General features: G+C 36.7%; 1 protein-coding gene across 1 annotated transcript in view; it reads left to right on the forward strand.

Annotated features, from left to right (window-relative positions):
* The window catches only part of LOC142346130 (uncharacterized), a 105,964-nt gene that overhangs the window by 2,436 nt on the left and 82,710 nt on the right, over positions 1-20,818 (forward strand). Inside the window, exons 2-5 of the mRNA XM_075398636.1 lie at positions 584-768; positions 3,854-4,266; positions 12,438-12,635; positions 18,069-18,252. Coding sequence (XP_075254751.1) covers positions 584-768; positions 3,854-4,266; positions 12,438-12,635; positions 18,069-18,252 — 980 coding nt within the window. The remainder of the gene's footprint in view (positions 1-583; positions 769-3,853; positions 4,267-12,437; positions 12,636-18,068; positions 18,253-20,818) is intronic.

The raw sequence follows: 20,818 nt of genomic DNA on the forward strand, positions 1-20,818 counted from the left end.
GATTTCCGTGAATTGTTTTTAAATCCTCTATCGAAAAAAGAAACTTAACAATTTTTCGGCCTCTGTTTTTTGTAATATTACTGTTTGATTATGTGATCATTCTATCACTACAGAGCTATGGTACAAATCGTATATGAACTATTAGGACTACTGAGAATCATAAAAGACAAAGTATGAAATCAGTTGTATGTTGTATGGTGGTTGAAAAATTGTTTTTTGGCGCAATAATTTTTGAACGCTGTAATTCTCGAGTGGAGATTCGAACAGTGATCTTTAGAACCTATACCATTTGATATACTACAAATAAAATGCTGAATCGTTTGGATTCAGAATTGAAGCAAGGTGCGATCAAAGCGGAATTCCATGGGTTTCACTGTTGTGCCTAATTTTAAATGACGGAAATAGAGAGGAATAAATTTGAAGAACGTGGGCTTAAAGTGGAATTCAAAAGTGTCCAATTTTTAACTACTATGCCCAAATTTTTATCAAGCTCAAATAATGGGCTTTGGTGGAATAGGCTCTTTCAAATGGAATATCAGGTGGAAATAGGCCACAATCTGAACCCATCTAATTTCTCACATAGGGTGAAGAGTCCAGTCCTCCAAACGGGTGACAAAGTCAAAGTGCTGGACCACAAGGGAACTCTTGAACAGATGCAAGAAGGTCACGGGGCTTACACAGAGGCTATGGAGCTTGTATTGGGAAGATGCGGCTATGTACTCAATGTCAGACCATTTGTGGGCTGCAAAGTCGAGTTCGAACTTGTAGGTGAGTCTGAGAAGTAAAACAAATCTGAACTGCTTCGAAAAGATTTGTTTACTGATTCCATACGTATTTTTTACAAAGATATGTAAAATTTAAGATTCTTTTTTTGTTTCAACTAAACAAAAGCTTTAGCTATATCAGTAAGTTTCAAGATCAATTTTTTAAATATTATAAGTTTAAGAAGGTTTTCCTAAGGTAACTGTTTTTGTTTTTTCCAGCTTAAGTTTTCCTTCCAATCAAGATCCTTTACGCTTTGGCAGTATGTATCAAGTTTAATTCCACTATTTTTCTGCAGAAATCAGAACGAAGCTAAAATTTCACAAAGGTGCACGTTGTTGAAAACCGTAACAATTCTCAATAATCAAACCTGGCTGACCCAGCTACATATCACACAGTACGGGATCTCTGTATGAATGCCAGTGTAGTTTGATAAAGAAACCAAATCGGAGGCAAAGATAGATGCGTGAGATCTTTGCGCATTAAATATCAAATGATTATTAGATCGGTAGAATGATAGGTTAAATTTATAAACAATAGAAAAGGTGTTGGAATGTTTCAACAATACAACTACCAGTTGCAAACATCAATCAGATGAAGAGTTAGTAATTATTGCCAGTGCTGGCTACGTGAAAAAGTATACATTTTCTAACGTATGTCTAAAAGAAGTAAGACCTAAAAAGAGACAATTTTTGTATTTGGAGATGGGAAGTGTTAAAACTAATACGTTTTTATACTTGTCGCACAATAATTTATTTAGTGCGTAGTGATAACTGTGGTATTAACGCGTATAAATTTGTCAGTTCTATATACCGCATTAAATGTCCGTTCTTATGAACAGGTTTCATTATTATAATTTTTTTCAGAACTGCTTGTTGTGTTTATTCCTATATTTTCCAAAGGAAAGATGCGGTTAACCCGTAATAGATGTATGTTTAAATCTAAAATTCGTTTAGAAAAACTATATAGCTCTCAATTTAATTTTTTTGTGATAACCAAATTGTTATCGTAGGAGCCATCAGAAATGACTGCTCGGCTGGGAAAAGGTTGTCCTCAAATGCTAGTAAACTGTTCATAAGGACTTATTTTTTGTAGAAGTTTTTATACAATTAATCAAAAGTCACGAAAAGAAATTGCTCAAACTATTCAAGAACAAAAATGGAAAACATTGTGATTTTAGAAAGCAAATCGTACCATTAAAATTTTATATCTAGATTATTTTTTGTTCGAAAAATTGGGCTTCTTTTTTGTATATGGAACTCTCAATTGAAGGAATTATCGTGAAATGAAAGCTTGCTTTCCTGATAACAGGCACGATTTTTTTTGTACTCGATAGAAGTAATTTCTGTAAAATATAAGAAGGATTAAATAATTGAAACGTCTCAATTAACTGAAATGTTTTCAACTTCAGTGAATCGCTTGCGATTATAACTTCAGTGATTAAAAATTATTCAGTACGACGCAGAGGTATACCCCAACATTTCCGCCTTAGTAAAATTGGCTCGAAATTTAGATACATACAATGAACGAAATTAGGAGACATCCTTTGTATCTCACTTTCCCGCCAATTTTGCGAAATGAAAGAACATTCGGTGCGAAAATTAGATAACAAATCTTGTAACACGATTCGCTCAATTTAGGTATCTATTATTCGCGCGCATTTTGATCATGCAATAAGCACTTTAATAAAGATTTAATTGAAGCTTTCAAAGCTTTAAAGTGCTTTAAATACATGCAACCACAAAAACTGATTTTTTCCGAAAAATCCCTGGCACATCAAAGGCTTTGTATATCAATGTTGGACTGGCCCATTTTAATAAGTAGTAATAAATAGTACTAAAAGTATTAATAAGTAGTAATAAAGTACTATAAGTAGTAATAAAGTAGTAATAAAGTACTACTAGTAGTAACTAAGTTAGGCTTAATTGCGGTTTTATGCGCAATCAGGCTAGATTGCGTGCGAAAAATCGATACGTAAATGGAGCAGATGCGTGATACAAGCCGTGCGAAAAATAGTTTATAAAGTTTGTACTTGTATTTCGTGGCTAGGATTAGGACACTTTTGCGAAGACGAGATTCTAAATTCCCTTCCATTTTGCCGGTTTTTTCTAAAATAGCTATTTTCCGCAATATTGTTCCACTTTCAATGTATTACAATGCATTAACATAGTAGAAACGAACACGAGATACACGCATCGGGCATATCTGCCCGTGACGATTTGGGTATACCTCTGCGTCGTAATTTACTTTTTTTGTGTCTTTGGAAATTTGTTTTCATAAGTGGTTTGTTGTCAAAGAAGAAGACGAGAAAGATCCATATTGATAATATGTATATTCTCATACTCATTTTGAAGCAAATATGAGCTTCTTTTTAATATTAGATTTTTTGTCACTAACCGGACCTCATACTGCCGGAACATTTTTGAATACTTTTGCTGATCAATGATTCAAATCACTGATCAGCAAAAGCGTCCAAAAATGTTACAGTGGAAATCAAAAAGTGCCAAACGCTAATCAATGGAATCAAAAGAATCAAAGGACTGGAAAGTTTTTTACATCCCAAGCGGAAACTAACAAAGTGGTATTAAAATTGTTATCCCGTTTGGTTAGTTTTCGGTTTGGTTGTGTTAACTTGTCAGACTTCTTATATTATTTCGAATTGATTAGCGTTTAGCAGTTTTTTATTTCCACTTTTAACAAATTATATATATTAAGTTTTTAAGACTTATTTCAGAAGAAATGCGGCCACCTGTCGGGTGTTAATGCATAGTGAAAACATTAAGTATAAGGGTTTTACTTCTTTTGAAAAGGTTGAAAAGGGCAATTCTTACGGAATCATTTTGAGTGGAATCTCGAAGCTACAAATAAAACTAAAATTTTTAGCTTTAAAGGTATAAAAACCTACCTAAAATTTACTTTGTGCCAACTTATGGGATTTTACGTGACCGTTTTTTACGTGACACCAATCTACAGTGCTAAAACAGTATCACAGAAATGTTTCTCCTGTACTGTTTCTGTCAAAGTCTGTCAGGTTGAAATTCAGAGCAAAACGTATTTATAAAATTAAAAAAGAAACTTTTTTTCTGTTCAGGTCGAAAACTAGACTTTCTAATCAACAGCTGCCTACTCGAGAAAGTCTCAGAGGACATAGAGTACAAACCAGGTGACAAGGTCAAAGTGACAGACAACCTTCACAGGTTCAAGGTCAACCAGAACTTCCACGGTGGCTGGAACGAGACGATGGAGCGATTCGCGGGTAAAGTCGGCTCGGTTGTCGCGATTCGAAAAGGCGATGTGAGCGACGAAAGCTTGGGCGATTTGTCTATTCGGTTTTTCGGAGTCGAGTTGCAAGTAGTGATAAATCCGAGAAGTGTCGAAAAATACACGGAAAGCTTTTCGACTGGAAACGAAGTGGTTTTCGTGATGGCAGCCGAAGTTATGACAAAACTATCAAATAAAATGAGTTCATACACGAGTTCAAATCTTCAGAATAAGCAGAACCAGGTACACGATTAAGTTTCACAAATTTTTCCTAAAAAAATGTTTTTATTATCAGTCTAATCAAAAGACCGAATAGGAGAAAAATTGCGATATGTTTCAGTTAACAAGAAATTATAACCATGGCATGCATTTCATGCAGTTCTTTTTGTCTCAATTTTCTTGAATATTCGGAAGCTTATCAGAAATTTTAGAAGCAGATGATTTCAAAATGTGAAACAGCGCTGGATTGAGTATGTAGATAAAAAAAGATACAATAAATCTGAAAGAAAAGTTGAACAACTCTAATGACAACCGGTATTAATTTTGTGGGATACTGGCCCAGGTTTATAGACCTCGACTTATGAAAAGTATCGAGTCAAGTTGAGGGTGGGAGCAATATTGACTATAACTACACGGTCTAACTAACTATAACTAACTTAAAGTCTTTTTATAGCACGGTTTGAGCTAACGTCTTTTTATCACGGATTAAAGTCGAGCATGGTCTTCCCGGGTCGAGGAAGTTTGCCTAATTTATGTAAGATCAGTGGTAACTAACGTTGACAAGTCGGAAAATTCACCGCAATTTTCTTTGATAATTTTGCGTTGAATGCGTTGAAGGTAGCGTAGATCTTACATATTTTGCGTTGAGTTTAGCGTAGATCTTACATATTTCGATGTGAATTTAGCGTATATCTTAAATATTTTGCGTTGAATTCAGTGAAGATCTTACATATTTTGCGTTTAAGTTAGCGTTGTTTCTACATAAAATCAACGCGTAGAACTCTGGGTATGGAACCAATGACCTCCTTGTTACTTGTCGCCTCTTCAACCACAGTGCCGCAGAAGCATACGTTTATTAGGAACAGCATTTTTTACAAATCGGACTGTAACATGACATTTCAAAAAATTTTGTGATATCTAAGCGTTGATCTTACATAATTTTGCGTTGAATCCAGCTTAGATCTTATTCCATTTTTGTTCATTTTTTGCTCTACATTTCTCTCCGTTAAACACTGTTCATCTTCTCTTGCACGCAAACGGTTTCTGATTTTCTTTTTGAAAAAGTCTCCAAAAAATTGTGCCTGCCTACCTCATTTCATCATTCCCCACGTACCCCCCCTCCTCATTTACACCGCCCCACTTCAATCACACAATCTATACCCACAAAAACGTACCTGTCCCCCCCAACCACGTTCCCGCCTACACGACACCCCCCCCCTCCACACTTAACTCACCCAATGTACCCCCCCACACACACACACGTTCCCAAAACCCCGACACGTACAACTCTCCCAACCTATTTTCCCCCCACCACGTACCCCCACGGTTATCCGCCCAAACCACGTCCCCCCGCGCACCCCCAACCCACAATTCCCCCACCTAAGCCCCCCAACCCCACTTACCCCACCCAATATACCACCCACACACGTAACCACCTCCACACGTACCCCCATATACACCGCCGTAACCCCCGTGTGCCCGCCCACGTACCCCCCCCCCCTCATACTCCCCCCCCACACACACACGTATCCGCCAAACAACAACCCCCTTAATCCCCCCACCTACGCCCCCTCCACATTTACATCTCCCAACTTCCCTCACCCAATCTACCCCCACATAAACGTACCTACCCCCCCACTCACGTTCCCGCCTACACGTACCCCTCACACTCCCCCACAACTACGCCCCTCTTCCACACTTACCTCACCCAATGTACACCCCCCACCGCACACATATACGTACCCAGCCCCCCTCACGAGTACCCGGCCACCCCACGTCCCCCCATGTACCCTCAACCCACAATTCCTCCACCTACGCCCCCAACCCCACTTACCCACCCAATTTAATCCCCGCACACGTAAACCCTCCAAACGAACCTCCCTTATACAACGCCCGTGCCCCCCCCATGTACCCGCCCACGTTCCCAATCCGCCCCCTCCCCAACTACCCCACCCCCACCCCCCCTACACATACACGTACTCCCCCCACACGCACCCGCCCCCAACACACGTATCCAACACTCCTCAAGTACCCCCTCCCCGCGTAACCCCCATGTCCCCCCCACACGTACCCGCCCAATCTCATGCATCCGCCAAAAACCCACCCCCACACTCCCCCACCAACGCCCCCTCCATCATGTATCCGCCAAACTCCCACCCCCACACTCCCCCACCTACGCCCCCTCCAAATTTACCTCTCCCCACTTCCTTCACCCAATCTACCCCCACCCAGGTTCCCGCCTACACGTACCCCTCAAACTCCCCCTCAACTACAGCCCCCTCCACACTTACCTCACCCAATGTACCCTCCACACACACACACACACACACTCACGTACCCAACCCCCCACAAGTACAACTCTCCCCATCCACGTGCCCCCCACACGTACCCCCAACGTACCTCCCCCCACGTACCCCCACACGACCCTCCCACCAAAAATGTAACCCACAATTAACCCTCCCCGCTTACCTCACCCAATGTACCCCCCAACAACGTACCCAACCTTCACACGTTCCCCCTCCACATACAACCCCCACCACACATCCCCCATCCCCACGATCCCCACCAAGTACCCCCCACGGGTACCCACCCACACCACGTCCCCCTACGTACCCCCAGCCAACAATTCCCCCACCTACGCCCCCTACACACTTACCCCCCCCCCCCAACCCCACTTACCCAACCCAATATACCCCGCACACACGTACCCGACTCCGTACGTACCCCCCATATACACCCCCGTACCCCCACGTACCCGCCCACGCACCCACCCCGTCCCCTCCCCACGTACCCCCTACACGTACCCGCCCCCAACATACGTATCCCCCACTCCCCACGTTCCCTTCCACGCGTAACCCCCCACGTAACCCCTCCCACACTTACCCTCCCAACCCCATGTATCCGCCAAACACGCAACCCCAAACTCCCACTGCTTACGCCCCCCCTCCTCATTTACACCGCCCCACTTCACTCACACAATCTATACCCACAAAAACGTACCTGTCCCCCCAACCACGTTCCCGCCTACACGTACCCCTCACACTCCCCCTCAACGACACCCCCCCTCCACACTTAACTCATCCAATGTACCCCCCCCCCCCACACACACACACGTTCCCAAAACCCCGACACGTACAACTCTCCCAACCTATTTCCCCCCCACCACGTACCCCCACGGTTATCCGCCCAAACCATGTCCCCCCACGTACCCCCAACCCACAATTCCCCCACCTACGCCCCCCAACCCCACTTACCCCACCCAATATATCACCCACACACGTAACCCCCTCCATACGTACCCCCATATACACCGCCGTAACCCCCATGTGCCCGCCCACGTACCCACACCGCCCCCTCCCCACGTACCCCCCACACGTACCCGCCCCCAACATACGTATCCCCCACTCCCCACCTACCCCTCCCCGCGTAACCCTCCAACACGTACCCGACCACCCCATAAGTACCCCCACACACCACTTACTCACTCCCCTCCTCCCATGCACACCCCACGGATAATTAAAAATCAAAATTATGGAAGGTCAACGCCAAAATTAACGCAAAATTTTGTAAGATATACGCTAAATTCAACGCAAAATTATGTTAGATCTACGCTGAATTCAACGCAAATTTTTTAAGATCTACGCTAAAACCAACGCAAAAAATGTGATATCAACGCTTAAACAAAAGCAAAATATGTAAGATCTACGCTAATTTCATCGCAAAATATGTAAGATCTACGCTAAATTAAACGCAAAATATGTAAGATCTAAGCAAAATTCAACGCAAAATTATGTTAGATCTACGCTGAATTCAACGCAAAATTTTTAAGATCTACGCTAAAACCAACGCAAAAAATGTGATATCTACGCTTAAACAAAAGCAAAATATGTAAGATCTACGCTAATTTCATCGCAAAATATGTAAGATCTATGCTAGATTAAACGCTAAATATGTAAGATCAACGCTAATTTAAACGCAAAATATGTAAGATCTACGCTATATTTAAGGCAGAGTATGTAATATCTACGCTAAATTCAACGCAAAAAGTGTAAGATCCACTATAAATTTAATGCAAGTTATGTGAGACCTGCGCTAAATTCAACGCAAAATATGAAAGATCTACGTTAAATTCAATGCAAAATATGTAATACCTACGCTAAATTTAGTGCAAACTATGTAAGATCTACTCTAAATTCCACGCAATATATGAAAGATCTACGCTAGTTTCAAAGCAAAATATTCAAGATCTACGCTAAATTCAACAAAAAATATGTAATATCTACGCTAAATTTAGTGCAAACTATGTAAGATCTACTCTAAATTCCACGCAATATATGAAAGATCTGCGCTAATTTCAACGTAAAAGTTTTAAGATCTACGCTAAATTCAACGCAAAATATGTAAGATCTACGCTATACTTAAATTTGTTATTTGGGCGTTGAATGGGTGTAATTTATGTAAGATCTATGCTCAGACGTTGATCCTACTTAAATTCAACTCATTCAACGCCAATATTTCATAATTTTGCGTATTTTAGCGCTGACACTCGGCCAGGGTTTTCATGGGTCGACCTACCGTCTTTTTTAACGGATTAAAATTGAGCATGGTCTTTTCATGGGTCAAGCTAACGTCTTTTTCATAACGGATTAAAGACCAGCATGGTCTTTTAATGGGTCGAGTTTAATCGGCCTGGCTCATGGGCCAAGGCCATGACTCAGCTGCCAATGGGATTTAATATGAAACCATCACAACCGAACTTGGCGTTAAGTTATCCGCTTAATTTTGACAAAACATGCATTTAATATCGAATGCTAATTGGCGGGATCAAATGACAGAGTGGTTAAATGAATCGGGTTGAGAAGATGTAGAACCGCGGTTTAATGGCTCAGTTCGATGTCTCTGCACTATTGTTGCAACATTTGTTTGGAAATTGCTGAATCATTATGCGAGGTTTTCTTTCCTTCCCACGCCAAATTGGAAAGTTTAATACGAATAGTGCTACCCTATGAAAGTATGCATAATGCTCAATTTTTTCTTTTAAGAATTAAACTTTCTACATTACCAAGATTTTTCCTAATGCAATGGGCGCTGTCTTTTTCTTAAATTTATTATCCTACTATTTTTTCGACTTTGATGTCAGTGAAAAGTCAAAATGCAATGTACGTTTTAGCCAAAATGGGGCAGTAAATAGATATGAATAAAAGCGAAAAAAAATTGGTAGAGCAAAATTTTGCTGCTGAAGTCAGGCTAGTTTTTTGTTCCAACATAAATTCGGAGATTTTGTTTTCATTTGCGTCAAGTCAGTTTCGAGCTTCACTGTTTTCTCTAATTTATGCCAACAAAATGAGATATTTAGGTGGCAATTAGGTTTTAATGTTTTGGTACATTAAAAGATAGAAAGTGGTTTATGGCTTTGATAATACTTGCTTTCAAAAATTTTGAAATTTTGAGTTTTGCCCGTTTTTGATGCTTTTTTTGCTGTCCTCTCATTTATTGTCAGTAATGATAGGTCCGCAGGTCTTCCCATGAAGCTTTATTGAACCTGTTGCATAGTTTCGGATTGTAATCTACAATTTTTTTTATTGTATCAGCACTATTTTTTTGCAAAATTGATTGTTTTTTTTGTGGTTTTTCTGTTTTTGATGTCCTTTTCAGAGTCTACTAACTTAGCCTCACTAATGATAGTTCTCATAGTTTTTTACGGAGCTCTAGTGGGTGGATTTGATAATTGTTAATAGTTAAGAATGATTATCTTTTTGAGGCTACTAGCTTCTTTGAACTGTTACTTTTTTTTCAACTTTTGATTGTGTTTGTTATTTTTTGCTGCCTAATCACTTAGTCTCACTAGGAGCAGGCCCTGTTGGTCTCCTGATAAAGAAATTTTGAAAAAAAAATTTTCGAAATCTTTTGAAAGGACTTTTTCATGTCCTCTGGTTTTCGTCACTCTGTGTTATGATATCATTTAGTCTTATTGACAACAGTCAATACGCCAAGTTGTAAGACATTGCCTCAAGACTCTAAGGAGGCATGAGTGATTTTATTTTACATTTTGAAATTATAGACAACGGTTTTGAGACAATCCCACTATATTTTTCAAACGCTTTTACTTGTTTTTTTTTTTCATTTTAAGAAAGTTTTCGTTTGGTCATTGATAGCACAGAATCATAAGTTTAGCTCATTTATTAAAATCATTTGTTTTCTCTCAGTTTAAATGAGTGACTGAATACTGTATTCATTTGGGTAGGTAATTATTGTGCCGTAAGTTTCTTGGGACAATAAATAAAGTTATATGCTTCCAAACGCGTCATATATGGCTCAAAAAACTATTAAATAATTTCGTGCGTTTTCAACACACTGGTCTTTTCTTTTTTACAGAACATCTTAACTATCATCCCTTTTTTAATTTGTCGCCACGAAAGACAGGTGTATGCATTCAAAGGACATGTGGCGTGAATAGAGGTAAACTTTTGCTTTAATTTTGATCTTCATAGGACCAGACGTTGGAATTTTACACCATTTTTATGTTTTTTCCCTGTTCTTTTTTTGTACTCACTTTCGTGCATCTAGAGTCATATGATCTGTTGACTATCAAAGTTAGCTGTTAATTGGACAAATTGACAGGTACAAACAGGTTTTGACCAACCTTGGGTTGTAATTTGCGATTTTGATCTGCAAAGATTTTTTTGACAAATTCAATTCTAAGTTTATTTTACCCAATTCTGTCGCTTCCCGAGTTTTTTAGATGACTCTTTTTGATGAGCCTGTTTCGTTCTTGGCTCAATTTTATGAAAAAGTTTTTAACAGTCCATTGTCAGCAAATGAGTTTAAATATAAGTGATTCACCATCACAATACGAATTCAGTTAAGAAAACGGGAAAAACGTCAAAACCCAGTTTTAAATGCCCGGTGAAACAAAGTTCTGCCTGCATAACTACAAAAAAGCCAATTTAAGCAATACAGTTACCAGTCTAAACAATGTTTTCTAAAATTAATAACTTTTCTTCTGTTCCTTTCTCAATACGAGTCAAGTTAAAGAGAATATGTGGCAGTCCTTTTCCGGTAACCTTGCGCATTGCAAAAATTTGCCCAAATTCTATTTGTTGGCAGTAGCAACCATAGCGTTAACGCGCTCTCAGAATTTCAAAAGATAGAGTTTTTTTTCTGGAACTAGTTTTGTGTTACCAAAAATTAAAGGAACCTAATTTTTATTGGGGACATTTTCATTGTCCAGATAAGTCTTTTGAATAAAGTATAAAGACCAATTCCGCCATGACAACAAATAGCAACGATAATTGGTAAAATAAAAGAAGATTCAGTTTTGTGTTAACGACTACCGATGTTTTGTTGCTGGAATGGCTCATTTTCTATCACTGTTTTTTTTTTCTATTAAAAACGGTATCTGGACTGAGAAAATTTCAAAAGGATTAGGTTGCTTTGAATGTTTAGGCAAAAAATTAAACTTTCGAAAATGCTCATACAGTTTTTAATTAATTTTTTCCTATGTTGTGCGCAAGCGAAGGTTTTCTTACAACTGCAGAAGTTACTATTTGCGGCAAAAAATAATTATGCTCAACTCAATATTTCATATTCTCAAAATACTTTAAATTAGTTTTGCACAGGTTTCCCGTATGCCTAATGCTAAAATTGGAATTTGAATGGCAAACTTTGAGAAACTATGAGGATGAAAACATATAATTGGAAAGGTCAACATTTACAAATTTATGCGTTTTAGGAAGAAAGTTATAGAAAGTAAGATTTTTGCAATTTCCCTATTAAGTGGCTTGTAAGTCAGTTTCTTTAGATAATTAGAATCCAAATTGTCGGGGTCAATTAACGTTCCACAAAAGGTATAGAAAATGTAACATCTTTTTTGAAGTGAATAGAAAAAGGCTTACTTTTTCACTCCAAAAGGTATCTCATTTTTGCACACCTTTGTCGAAACGTTATTGAACGCTCAACTATGGGATTCTGAATATTTGAAAGAAACTGACTTATAAGCGAATTAATTGGAAAATCGCAAAAAATCTGGGAACGTTGGGAGAATTATAACAAGCGTTTTTAAGCGTTATTGAGGAAAATCCAGTCGAAAATAATTTTAGTGAGGAATAAAACATGCAGAAATTTTGCTAAAGAGGGCTTAGATGACGTAGAAACGTCCCTATAAACATCCTATAAACGCAATTTATTGCTTTTAGGTCGGAAAAGTGACTTCGTTGAGCGGATCGTGCGAAAATGCCACAGTCACCGTGAAATACCCTGACGGGAAGAGTCTCAAATTTTTAGCCTGTCATTTGGTCCGGGCGAGCCAGCTACCAGAAACACCGTCCGGAGGAGGTTCTGTTGTGCCGACATTGCAACGAGAGACAACTGAAATGAAAATAGGAAAAGCTCTGGTTGGTCTGGTAGCTTTAATTTCTGGGTTCACTCACTGATTTTTTTTGGAAGATAGATAGATTGTAATGTTTTCCACAATGGATTTGAGCTTTGAGAAGCTTTACCGTGTAATCTACATTAAAACTCACCTGTATATTTATTCTGAAAACCGAGATAACAATTGGAAAAAATTTTAGGATAATTTAAGGAAATTCAGATTGTAACTCAAAAATTAAATTGATGAGTTTATAAAAGCTGATTATAAAAATTTTCGGATCTTTTCCGTTTGTGCCCCGCCGAGTACGTTATGCGCCCCCAGTTACAGAGCACGTGCCATTACATAGTAATTCATTATGTAAAAATTTGGCACGTGCGTCTGGGGGTTGCAAATAATATGCGCCCACTAAGCTGGGGGGGGGGGGGGGGCACAAACGGAAAAGATCCAAATTTTTATTAAAACTAAATTATTGTTTATCGACTACATCTCGAAAAAAGAGTTCTTTCTACGCGGTTTCAGAAATGTATATATTCTCCGAGTCGCCCGATTGTCTAAGGGACGTGACACGAGGGCGTTAGCGCTGAGTAATGGATACAAGGATCGAGGGGGACTAGGAATTTTGTTCTGACGTATTCAGAGTATCAAAAGGTTAAAAGATAGGGACGTGTTTTTCGACACTTGAGAACGACTCAAAATTGAATTTTTGCTAGTACGAGAGGGCAGTAACCAGGGCATATAAGTAGGTAAAGCAAATTTTAACATAGAAGGATCAGTCAGAAAGTTAAAAAAAATTAGGAAAATGCGCGGTAAAAGAACATTTTTAGAGCGTACGTGTTTTCCTCCTGCCTTTCTAAGATTTCATTACAATATAATTGAACATAAACTTTTAATTGACCAAACAATTTAAAACACCCCTTTTAGAGCCTGGCTGTTTTTAACTTGATTCTCTATTTGAAGCTTTTAAAAATTGGAACAGACATTGATTGGGTTCTGTTGCACGAAAGCAATTGCTGAAATTCTAAAACGCTCCAGATGCCATCTGAGTTCATTAAGTTTAGAGATTATTTCTAAATTTAGGGAAAAAATTGCTTCTCCAAACGTTCTACTTCTCTCTCTCTCACACATAGGAAAATCATCATCGTCTTCATCATCACCAGCAGAGCCGCCTTCATTAAACTTTTTTTAAACAAATTCATACACAAGAATTCTCAAAACCGATGCAAGGAAGGTTTGTTGGTTTTAAAAGCGTTACTCTCAAAATTTATTGAAATCCTGTTTTGACTGTTAAAATGCTGAAAACTGTGAAAGTCAACTAACTTGATTATTAAACTAATAACACAGTTAGTTTATTTCATCCAAATTGATAGAAATTCATCTCGGGGAAATTTATCCCAAAACCTAACTACCCTAGTGATGAGCGGATTCAAATTTTGCAAGATTTTGAATTCGTCGATCACTAGGGTAATCAGATGTGGGTTAGGGTTACATAAACCAGGGCTGAGGTCAAATAGAATCTCAACAATGGATCTATGTAATTTGATTGAAACGCATTGATGTATCATACTGTCATCATTGCCATTTTGCGGTTAGCCAAGAAATTCAGTAGAAACCGCTTGAATATCTCTGAATTCTATCACAATTTTTCAACGATTTCGTTCAAAAATTGTTTTTAATCGTCGATACCAAAACTATACTTTTATAGTTATGTTCTCGCGCGTAAATTAATGGCATTTTTTGTGCTTCCAAACGTGTTGACGAAGAGTCCGATATTGTATTTCTGAGACATTGTCATATATAATTTTTTTGAACTCTGGTAGATATATTTGAAATTTGGAGTAACCAGCAAAATAATGCGAGTAAAATTTCATCAATAGAAAACTTTCTATAAACTAACTTGCATCCATCCATGCAAATTTTTACGCAAAATTTTTTGCAAATATCTAAAAATATAACAATAACCTTTATTTTCACACTTTAACTTTTACGAAATTAAATTATGATCCTTTTTTAATTTAATACGATGGGAATGGATCGCTTTGGCGTTTCGCTGATCGAATAACTTTTAAGTTTCTACGTGTTTATGCTGATATATCGATGTAAACCAGTGGAACCCCAAGCTATGAAAGAGCAATTATTCTTTTCTATTGTTTTTCGGTACTCGCGCCGTTTATGACCATCAATTCAAGTTATTGTTCCGACCCCCACTTTAGTGGGGAGGGAGGAACTATATTCTCAACTGGGTTTTTTTTTGGTTCAGTCAATTTTGGCCGACCGATATATTCATCGTAGAGAATTGTGAGTGGTATCATTAAAAAGCCCGTCCAGCGTAGAATACAGAATTAGAAAGATTTTTTCGATTTTCGTGTTTTACAGGGAGTTATCGAGGTTTAAAGTTTTGTGAACATTCGGCTGTTTTTGTTCAAATTTTCAGTAATTTTTGCAAAAATTTGGCACAATTTCGCTAATATAATTCAATATAAGTTAAAATTTTTAACGGCAAAGTGTTGTTGTTACCGTAAGAGATGGAAGAGCGTTGCTGAATTGTTTGATTGAAGTTTTTTTGGCTAAAACTTTTGATAAAATTTTCAAAATTCAAACTTTTTTCATCAAAAATGGCACAAAATATGCTTTTTGGTCCATTTTGTTAAAGTTTGCCAGACTTAGTGACGTAGAAACCTTAACACAGACTCCCTAATCTCAAAAGAGTGCTAGTTGAAATTAGGCGCCGTATGAAAGTCTTCTGGAATTGAAACTTTGCCGTTTTTTGCAGATTTAACTCGATAATTATACAAAATGCATCTTTTTTTTTCAATATTTGAAAGAAGTCCACTCACCAATTGTTCTAATTTGCAAATAATTGGAACATTTGGTCAGTTTGCTCGGCGTCCGACAAAATCAGGGAGAGGTTCGATAATATCATGGACTCTTAGAATCAGAGACTTTTTGTTTTTTATTTTGATGCTGCCTTTTTTCAAAATATTTTGCTTTTGTTCTTTTAATGTTAATTGTTGACAATATTTTTATTCACGGCTCCGTTAATGACAGTAGCAATTCACGTAAATTTGAGGCCGAATTTAGATATAGTTTGTTTTCAGAGAACCAAAGGGTTTTTATGTCTTTGAGGAAGAGTTTTAGTAAAATTTGACTGATTTCTTGTCTTTTGCCTTCAATTGTTATTCTTTGGGCAGTCGAATTTTTAAATTTAACCTCTCAAAGATCTAAAGTTCTTCCTCAAGAGGTGCATGTTAACCTTTTCTATTCATTCGGTTGTTACCTAATGTCTCTTATGTTGTTGAATGTATTTGTTTTAAGGAAATTTCTGCGCTTTTTTGAACTTGTCAATTTTTTATTTTATTCTAGTCAACATTTTTGCTCATTCTCAGTAAGTAAAGGTCAAATTTTCAAATTTTCCTCCTTATAGAATAAAAACTAATTTTGTGGCCGATTGTTTTAACAGTGGGATTTCTTGCTTTTGATGCTACGAGTTTTTATACAAAATTTTCTGATTTTTGTGCATAATTGCCCATTTTTGCCGTTGTTTTTGTTTCTTTTGTAGAATGTCACATTAATAAACAGTCTAGCTGAAAAAAGCTTTACAACATTTTAAACAGAACATAATTTTTGTTTTTATAACGTATGGTTTGCAGGGCTGCGACACAGTTCTCTTGAAGAAACTGGTAGAATTTTTTATTTTTGCCCTCTGTTTGTTGTTAATTTTTGTTATCATATGCCAAAAATTGTGTAATTAAGGGTCTCAGTGGCCAACTACAGATCAACAATTGAACTAAAATAACCGGTATTGATAAATAACTGATATCTGTTTTGACTTTCAAATTAAGTTTCTAAATAAAGGGTAATAGTATTCTTCAACTTATCCCTTTTTGTTGTGGTTTGCGTTTTTTCGTATTTTACAAGGTGGTATAATTTTCGTAAATCAGCCTCATTATATATAGCTCTTTTTAATATTTCAATGAATCAAACAATAATTTTTCTGTTTAAACTTTTTAAATGATTTCTTCAGTGCTTAGACATTTTTTTTCAGAAGAATTTTGTGAACTTTAGTTTTTTTTCAGTTTTTGTTGTCATTTTGTGATAGTCTTTTTACAAAAAGATGTTTTGATGATCAAATGAGAAGCAAATGATAATTTTATTTTCTCGCAGTTAATATCTTATAAATTTATTGGCCTCAAGACTGTGGTTTCAAAAAGTTGTTTTTGAAACTTATTAGTTCAGCTTGTAATTAATGTTAATTTATAGTCTTATGATTTAGTCTCATTAAAAACAGTCGCAATTAGTTTTCCGAGTAGTTGTAAGACAAATAGTCTTCACTTTTAGTCGAAAGCTTTTGTTGGCTATGAGTTTTGAAATTATTTGTTTTTAATAAAAAAAGAGATAGGTTTTTGAGATCTGCAAATTCTATTTCTGTTAATTTTTAGCTAAGCATCTCTATATACAATTCCCATCATTTATCTTTTGGAACACAATTTGCCCTTCATAACGGTTTTATTTTCCTCAAATGATCTTTCTTCTTGGAACAACCAGTTTTCATAAAACCAAGTTTCGTGATTTTTGCAAATTTGCCCCTTTTTGTAGGTTTTTGATTTCTTTTCACAGTATCGCAATAATGGGCGTCATTTGACTTACAAAATTTGTCACCTGCAAAAAATTGAAACGAAGATTTTTATTGTTTTCAGTGAAAAACTTAGTCTCATTGATTGGGGGGACAACGTTTTCGTGCATAATTGTTCGAGCAAATTTTGCCTGTTTTTGTCGTTCTTTTTGTAGTCGTATGACATATCCTGGATAATGAAAAACCTCAGTCGCTCTCTATTAAGGTATAAAAGACTCTCTCAATGATTTCGTTTGAAGCGTAATGTTTTTAATCAGTTCGAATTTAATATTTTTTTTAAAAAAAGCAATGTTTTAATAAACTTTTGCCGCTTTTGCTCATTTCTAGTCAACTTGTTGCCAAGTCGCATTGAGGAAAAATCCCATATTTTGGTTCCAAAAAGTATCAGGTAATCTTCTTAGTATAAATTTTATCTGATGCCCTTTTGATCGGTTTTCAAAAAATGGACAAGGAGTTTTGGTCGTAATTAATATTTGCAGCCATTTGATTTTTATTGCCGTCTTTTCTGGTAGTCATATTATGGTAGCCACAGGTCTCATAGACCCTCTAGAGTAGATTGTTTTTTCTTTTAGTAGTTCGTTGAACGATATGTTGATATGCTAATTTTTTTTATCTCTTCCTCATTTGGTAGACAATTAAGTGAAAAAATGTAGATGAGCGGGGTCGGAACTTAATGTGCAAACGCACATTACCGAGCCTCCTTGTTTGATTCAGAAGTTAAACACGTGCATGCAATTGGGGATGTAAATTTACCCCGAATAAGTATAGGGTAGGAGGCTGAATAGTCCCAAAAATTCCAAATTTAATTGATAGTTTCGAAATTAGGCTTCGGTAGCTGCCGCGATCTCTGATGGAGGTGGAAGTTCAATGGAACCCAGGAATGGACTTGCCCCGGGGGACTACGTCACATGTTGTATTGACGTGGACACAGTTAAGTTGATGCAAGAGGAATACGGGGGGTGGAACGATCGGATGAAGGGAATCATCGGAGCTACGTCTCTTGTTAAAGGTCAGTGGTAAACAACAATTGCAACTAAAAAACTCAGGTTTTAGATCAAAGTTATGAAGTTATTACTTCTCAGAATAATTATCACCTGGATAGCTCCTCAGTGGTGTAAAGCTTGACCAAATTGTTATAACTAGCATTCAATTCAAGAAGATAAGATGAAAATCCGAAAATAAACCTGAAAAAAACCGCTCACTAAAATTCTAATGAGTCCCTTGTGCGCAGCTAATGTTTTTCTTTTATTTTGTTTTATGTTATTTTGTTTTATTTATTGGAATAATTTAAAGGTAACATTTAACCCAAGCTGTTTGCTATTGAACGGGTTAAAATGGCTGACGCGTAAAATAGTTTATTCAATAATTGATTAGTATTATAAACTTTATCATTGATATCTTTGATTTTAATAAGAAAAAATGTATTTAACGATTACAAGTTATGCAATTTTAGCCATGAGTCGGCTGCGTCTCGATCCATAAAATGATTAAATCAACTTTTTTAAAACGCCACATCATATATGGACTGGATAGATCATGATATCAAAAATTTGGACACTAACCGCTCCTAGGTCTTCTCAGATGGCTGGGAAATGGTAGAGGCAAAACCACGCGCATGCTTTGCACTAAAAGACTGTCGCCTAGTTAATGGACAATGATGTGACCAATATAAATATATGCCACAGTCTGGCATGGTTTGAGAGCGGGCGTCTGGTTTTGGGCCAAAAATCTCATCAGAGTAAATTTCTGCATTTGCGATAGTGGCATATATGAAAAATCGATCTGCAATCAAGATATCGATTTGCAGGAGGGGGTGGGTTGAGCATTTCTCACTTTTCAAACATGTGAAAAGATAAAGAAGTGATGACTAGGAATCAAACAGCACAAGACAACCCTCGAAAAATTTAGTGAGAGTTGCCAATATTCTGCAAGTCTTCAGTCAAACAAGGTTAAAATTCACAGCAAAAACAATCTAGGATTTCAAACAAAGTTACAGTCATCTATACTTTTTTCAATGAAAAAATGGAACATCATTTAACATTCTCATTTACATCAAAAAGGAGAGTAATGACGTCAAAAGTAACAGAAATTGTCGAACGAGTCTTGATTATATATTCTTATGTATGCCAAAAACTCCTTTTAAATTATTTATCTATAAATTGAACAATTATTGAGTCAAATGGACACATTAAAAGTGGAAATACCTATAAAGCGAATAAAGTAATTTTTTCATCATGCGGTTTTAAGAGAATTGATGAAAGCGCTGCTAAGTTGCAAATATAAAAAATTTTGAAGTTCATTTTGGGTTATTTCTCAGACGCCCAATTTAAGAATAACAAAATGTGATCAAATTCTTTAAGAAACATCAGCGTTCAGTTTTTTTTTGTTCACTACTTCTTTTAGAATGATCATATATGTCTGCTTCGTTCTTTTTTCCTAGTAAAGAGTTCCAAATTGTTTTTGTTTAAACCTTAGTAGTTCTGGTAAGCTTTAGTTTTTAAAATGAGTTTTTGATGCAAGCTAGTGAAACTTAGGCTTGGTTATAAAATGGCACAAATAGCTTCCAATATTCAAATTCTCCCTGAGTTTTAATTTGATTTATTGACACATACATTAACTTTAAATAAATTTAACGCAGATTGAGGACAAAATGCTGAATTTGCATAACAATATTTTTTGCCTATTGGCTCCTGTAAAAAAATGGGCACCAAACTAATTTTTTTGTCACTCTTTCCCGATTTTTTTTCCATTTTGATTCAATTTGTCCCAGTCTTTCTGCATTTATATTTTTTTAAGAACATCTACTCAGGCTGTTTAGTAATTTTGTTCCGCCGAAGTCACATGTTATTGATATTAGTTTCTTAAAATTAGAGCTTGCCGTTGTTTTTTCATCGCTTTTTTAAAAGTTTTTTTCTGCTTTGTTTTGCTTGTGAGGAGATAAAAACTCAACTTGTTTGAAATGTGTTTTTTTTCCAGCATTTGGAAATTTCTGACGCTTGAATGCAAAAACGCTTCTTCGGTAATGTGTAGACTTTAACAATTAGTTGCATGCGAAAATGAAATCACATCCACTTTTAGTCCTCCTTAACCGGAACCTAGTGTAAGAGAGTGAAATAAAAATACGGAAGCCTTTACAATTATAATATAAAATTAATTCGTTGTATTCCTGCTTTGTAATTTTAGAGCATTAAAGATAAACAGTTTTTTATCTTAAAAAAGCTTAATTTTTCTCAATAAACTGTGTACAAAAAAATCACGACTTACAGATATGAGCAATAAATAATTTCAAAAAATCGAAAATTTCCGTACATTTCTTTGTTCATGTTGCCATTAAAATAAATAACCCTCAAAGAGTAAAATAAACTTTTTTAAACGTACGGGGCCTTTAATACGTGCGAACGATTTAACACGTAGAAAATGTAGAAAAATCTCCTCAAAATTGTTGGAAATTAATACCAAACTGCACATAATTGGGCTTCAAAACTCATAAAAAAGACCCTTAACCATAGAAATCTAGCCATGCCATCGTGCTCAGTAGAATTTATATTTATTGACCACTTAAGTTATTCATGGGA

This window comes from Convolutriloba macropyga, chromosome 9 (assembly GCF_964194025.1).
Source record: "Convolutriloba macropyga chromosome 9, txConMacr16.3, whole genome shotgun sequence".
NCBI lineage: Eukaryota > Metazoa > Xenacoelomorpha > Acoela > Convolutidae > Convolutriloba > Convolutriloba macropyga.